The sequence below is a fragment of the Cetorhinus maximus genome, chromosome 4, assembly GCF_964194155.1.
Source record: "Cetorhinus maximus chromosome 4, sCetMax3.hap1.1, whole genome shotgun sequence".
NCBI classification, from domain to species: domain Eukaryota; kingdom Metazoa; phylum Chordata; class Chondrichthyes; order Lamniformes; family Cetorhinidae; genus Cetorhinus; species Cetorhinus maximus.
The window spans coordinates 74,460,975-74,466,974 of record NC_135882.1 but is presented as its reverse complement, the minus strand read 5'-3'; the positions used below and the strand labels follow the sequence as shown (position 1 = coordinate 74,466,974).

Genomic DNA, 6,000 nt, shown 5'->3' with positions numbered 1-6,000 from the left:
GAGGATATTATTGTGCCGTTATTGTCAGGGCGACCGTTACACTCTCAAGCTGGGGAGGGGTGAGGCGGGTGCGGCACCTAGGCTGGCGGGTGGGGCGCACGCGCTCGGGGGTGCGGCGCACGCTGGACAGAAGGCGGGAGCGCGGCTGCCGCTCGCCGACGTCGACGTGACCCCGCCCGTGCCGCGGACGTTAGCGAGAGGGCGGCGTGCCCCTGACGTTCCTCAGCAGCTCAGTGCTGACTGCGGGGATAACGCTGAATGAAAGTGACTGGCCGGTGAGGATTAATAGACACCAAGGCACTCGCATGTTGTTTTCCTTGTAGCTTCGACAATGGAAGAGCTGAGTGACGGGATCTGACTTTACCCCGTGCGGGCTTCGTTTTTAAAGTGCTCTAAAATATTATTAATGTATTATTTTATATTTATTCCACCTGAGAAATTGATTTGATATATTTATTATCGTTAATCTTATATACAAAGGAAAAAAATAAAAAAACATCTCCGATTTGCTGCTATGGCAGAAAGGATCCCATCAGGAGTGCCCAAGAAAGCATCCCGATCCACAGCCTCTCTCCCCCCGGAGCCAATGGAGATAATCAGGAGCAAGACTTGTTTCAGGAGGGTAAGAATCAATGTTGGGGGACTTAACCACGAAGTATTGTGGAGAACACTGGAAAGGTTACCCCGGACTCGTTTGGGGAAACTGAGGGATTGCAACACCCACGAATCCCTGCTGGAGACCTGCGATGATTATAACCTCGATGAAAACGAGTACTTTTTTGATCGGCACCCGGGGGCTTTCACGTCGATTTTGAATTTCTACCGCACTGGGAAATTGCACATGATGGAGGAGATGTGCGCGCTCTCCTTCGGCCAGGAACTCGACTACTGGGGGATTGATGAGATTTACTTGGAGTCCTGCTGCCAAGCCAGGTACCACCAGAAAAAGGAGCAAATGAACGACGAACTGAGGCGTGAGGCTGAGACCATGAGGGAGAGAGAAGGCGAAGAGTTTGATGAGTCGTGCTGTCCTGATAAAAGGAGGAAGTTGTGGGATTTGCTGGAAAAACCCGGCTCCTCAGTGGCCGCTAAGGTAAGGTGCCGATGGGCTTCCCCAGAAAGACGCAGGCAGCTCGATCCTTCCACCAGCACAAACTTGCAGGCAGACACAGTCATACTCAGGATGAAAATAAACCTGTATGTCAGTTCGTCCTTTTAACCGAGTCACTCTTGAGGGTGTAAATCGCCCTTTTCTCTCCTCGCTGGAGTTTTAAATTGATAAACTTCTGAACCTTTTGCCGTTGCGTATTAACCAAGGCGTCAGTTCAAAGGAGACAGCGCCGAAGCCGGTTGTTATGGTGATTTGAGGCTTGTAAATATTACTTGTCCTGTTGCAATATTTAAATAGAGCGACGCAGATTTTAATGGTAAGGTTAGAAAAGTTAAAGTAATGTCGGTAGGATTCGTGTGACACATTTGGATCCGCAAGGAAGACGTTATATTGTTTAACAAACAGGGATTTTATCAAAGGATAAAACTTAAAACTCGTGTTTTATTGCCTTTAAGCGTTCGCATTTAGGAATTCCGTTTTATTTGTATTCACTACATGTTTATTTTGTCTTGTTTCTTGTTTCGCACATCCCGCGCACCCCCCCCTCCCCCCCACCAAACTAAGAAACCAAAGAGTCAAGAAACCAGCCATCCTTTTCCACAAGAATGATCGCTTTTAGGCGATTCTTCATGAGATTGAGTTAAAATTAGAATGACATAATATTTAGGAATCGAATGTGGATCACAATTTCACACATTTTCTCATCCGTTTTAAAGTTACACTGTCTAAGCTAATCACTCAGATACATCTAAAATGATGGGAATAATAAAATAATAAATTATTAAAATTAAAAAATTGATATCCAAGTGGGCAGTGATTATTGCCTATTACGGCATGGTCAAGTACAAAACAAAGTAGACTCTATAACACTTAGAAAGTGTTCTTCCCCTCTACTAAACACACAGTCAAATGAATGCCTAATGAAAGAGAACCCTAAGAAGAATTCCGGAATTAAAGGGAATTCCAGCTAATTTACCGCTACCATTAAGCTTTACAGCCATTGTTTATTTTAAAAGGAGCAAAATGCAAGGGGGCAAGTGGGGTGCAGGGAGAACCACAGGTAACACTCTCCTGATTTGCAGTATATTCCTTTTCTTAATTGTTTATTAACAAGTTATCAGTGACATTCTTCATTTTTGCAATGAAGTACCTCACTCACATTTCTCCAGCTCTGCAGTGCATTGTTTCAATACCATCCTTTTATCTCTGAAAACTGTAAGGCTGTTAGCTCTTATATTGCATTATTGTTCTGCCAACAGTAAGTGCAGAGTGCGATTTACAACTGGCGACACTCCTGTTATGTTACTTAGCTGAGAATTATGTCATGGCCAACAGGAGGTAGCTTAGAGCAATTTGCTGGCAGAATTTTTTTTAATGTTTTAGCAGCATGGATGGTAGCATCTGCTTTCTCAAAACACTCAAAAAAACTGTTTAAGTTTCTATAGTGCACAGAAGACCCAACTTACTACTAGAACAAGTTGCTTAATACTTCATTGGATTTATATTCCACATGTGTCAAACCCAAGTGGAAATGCTGTGTCGTGATACAAAAACAACTGTATAACTGCACCCAAAGACTATAGCTCTTTTGAAACTAACAGTTTCCACTTATTATCTGGATTGCTTAGATTCTAGCATGGTTGTGTTGTCAGTTGTGCATATACCCAGATCATAATAAAGTCCACCATAAAGGGACTGTGCATATCTCATATTTGTCAAAAATGCAGAACTCTGCTCACAGGACTGTTCATTTTTAATGCTAGGAGAGTAGGTGTTTCTTTTTAATAGCATTACAAATATTCCTTATATTTTAAACTGCAACTTTGCACCAAGCTGGAGTTATACTGCAGCTGCAAACTCTAACCTGTGTGATACAGCTTTCTGGCAGAGTTTAGTATGCTCTGGTCTCAAAATGAGAATTTGTAGCCAAGTTTGTACATTTGTATTGATGCTTACCCAAAACCACTTTACATCAACATCAAACTGGCAATATTACTTTGGCCTAGCCTACTTGATGTATCAATTGCTTCTTTGCTGGTTTCTTCACTTTTTTCATTCGAGCAGCCTCAAATCACCATCTACTGTTTATAAAATACTTAATTCTAAATTGGTTATATGTGTTCTCATTTCTAAACCCATGTTCCTGGTTCTAGAGTTTGTGACAATATATTGAATTTATGAATCTTAAATACATGAAGAATATCTCTTCTGAGCCCTTGTCTTCTCCGCATTAAATAATTCCAGGTTCTTCAACTTATAATCGTAACTCAAATGTCTTCAGCTATTTCTTAAAGTTGCCCTTTTGTTGCACTGTCTCCAACTCATGGATATCTTTGCTGCAGTATGGTGAGCAAAATATACGTAATACTCTAGGTGTGGCAGCACCAGTGCTTTATAAAGATTCGTTATTACCTCCTGGAGTTAATACTTTATCTAGATAACTATGTATCTCAAGATTCAATTAGCTTTTCTTAATATTGCTAATCACTGCATTTTTCATTTTAATGAGCTATCCAGTAATATCCTCAAAGCTCTTTTCAGTGTTGTAACACATACCCTAAAGCCATTTGGTTTATATTTCCAATGATTATTTCCCTTATGCATATAGTCTCAATACTTTGCATTTGTGCATGTTAAATGCCATTTGTTACTCTTCAGCCCATCTTCCTATCCTGTCCAGATCCCTTTGTATTTCATTGCTTGTTTCCTATTATCTGAATCCCTTTCTCCAGTTCAGTGTCTTTTGTAAACTTAGCTGTGTTTGTCTCCCAGTTCCAAATCAGTTGTATAAACTGTAAACAGCAATGAGTGACCCCATGTCATGTCAACACAACTCCACTCATAACAATCCTTTGCTTTCTTTGGTTTAGTCCATTTTCAGTCAGCCTCAGCAGCTTGCCTGCTATTCCATCTTTTCCAACAATATAGATTAATCAGCATCTAAATATATCACATCATAGAACTCCTGTTGTCAATAAAATCTTTAATTTCCTCAAAAAAAGTATATTTTTCACGCAAGATGTTCTTTCCATATATCTGTACTAACCTCTTCTATCACATCATCTTACCTAAGTGTTTCAAGATCCACCTTTCACAATACAATCCAGTACATTTTTCACAATGAATGTTAGGCCTCTGATTTGCTAGGTTGCTTGTGTCCTTTTTTAAAAAAATATTCTATTAACTATTTCCCAATCCTTAGGCATTAATACATTTTTAATGATTTCCTAATGAAAATGACAAAGATGTGACTGATTTTGCTTGTGACTTTTTTACGTACAGTTGTATGAAGTTCTTCTGTACCTGGATCATTGGAAGGAATTTTCCATTCTGGAGACTAAGTCGAGTGGTGGGTGGGAAAGTCGGTGTGATTCCTGCTGGACAGCCGGGCGGGTGAACACATGCGATTTTCTGCTGTTCAGCTCATTAATTATGCATCAGTGAGAAGCTTGGCAAATCTTGTGGTGGGTGGGCAGGAAGTTGCCCACTCCACTGTACCTCATAGAGTCAAAGGTCCTGGCATCATATTTAAAGGGCACCTGGACACACATTCACATATTGCAGGCCAGAAGCTCCACACTCCAGAGTCCTTGTGGCTGCAGTATTGACTGCAGAAGCTCGCAGATGTGAGCAATCACATCCTGGGATATACGAAGACAACTCCGGCATGGTCTTTCACTCACCTCTCGATAAGCGCACTGCTGGCAATACACCCATGGTCGGCCCAATGTTCGTCGTTGCAACGTTCCATGTTTGTCAGCCTCTTGACCTTATAGAGGCCTCACTGCTCCTCGCTGCTCAGGCTCTTGTTCCTCCTGGCCCTGTGCCAAACGGCGATGAGCCCTCCTTCTCCTCATCTGGATTAGAGCAATTACCAAGGCAGGGTTGCCTACAGCCTGCATCATCAATGCCTCATTGGATTTGTGAATGAATTGAAGTGATACATTGAGTGAGCATGTCCTTTACAGGTTTCCCTTTATCTCAAAGCCAGCAGGCAAGTGTTAAGCACTTCACCTGGCCTCCATCTAGACATGGCATCCCCACCCTACACCTTCCAGGTAAAAGACATCCTGGAGGACCAGAGTTGGGTGTTCCTCCTGTTCATACATGAATACATATGGAGGCATTGTACTTTGACCAGGGTGATGAGAGCCATGAGCTAGAAGCCTGATGCAGACAATTTTCTGCTTGTCTCCACCACTCTCAAGACTCTATACAGAGACCATTGCCTTGGCAACATAGAAAGACTAATCACATGATCCCTTGTCAGCCATGACCATTCACTCAGGAGAATGGAGGCTTAGAGTTGTGAGTTGGCTGCCATCCACCAGCTTTGTCCCTTGGAGGCATCCACCTCCTTTCCTCCCTTAATCCCTGTCTCTGACAGCAACCAATGGCAAGTAGCACAGAATGAAGCCACACCTTGCTGGGATCTCGATGATTCCTGAGTTTCAGGAACAAACCTGCTGCAATGCGGTTTCACCATCGAGAGGAGAACACAACTGATGATTTACCCCTTTAAAATGCTGTCTAATCTAGTTTCCTTAACTCATCCCTTCATCCTTTCAAAATCTTCTATTCTAAGGCTAAATGCTAATACTGTACTCACTGTGGGTGATTTTCTCCAATAATGTTTTTCATTATAACTTCTTCCAAAGAACTGTGGAAACAACATTATCTTTTTCATGATAAGCCTAATCCTAAATGCTCTGATATTGTTGTCACTGCTGTCCAGGTATTCTCTGACTCTGACCTCCACCATTCATGGTTGCTACTTCTTATCAGGTTAATATCACCTGCTGACATGGGTTCTATGACTAACTGTTCCAGGTAGCAACGGTACATTGACCAGCATTTTGTGGTAGCAATGGCAGCAAAACTGTCAGTGT

The 6,000-nt window shown here is 42.1% G+C and overlaps 1 protein-coding gene across 1 annotated transcript in view; it reads left to right on the top strand.

Moving 5' to 3' along the window:
* Window positions 1-277: 277 nt before the first annotated feature.
* LOC144679689 (potassium voltage-gated channel subfamily B member 2-like) overlaps window positions 278-6,000 on the top strand; it is a 375,980-nt gene continuing 370,257 nt past the window's right edge. Inside the window, exon 1 of the mRNA XM_078540320.1 lies at window positions 278-1,093. Coding sequence (XP_078396446.1) covers window positions 515-1,093 — 579 coding nt within the window. The 5' untranslated portion in view covers window positions 278-514. The remainder of the gene's footprint in view (window positions 1,094-6,000) is intronic.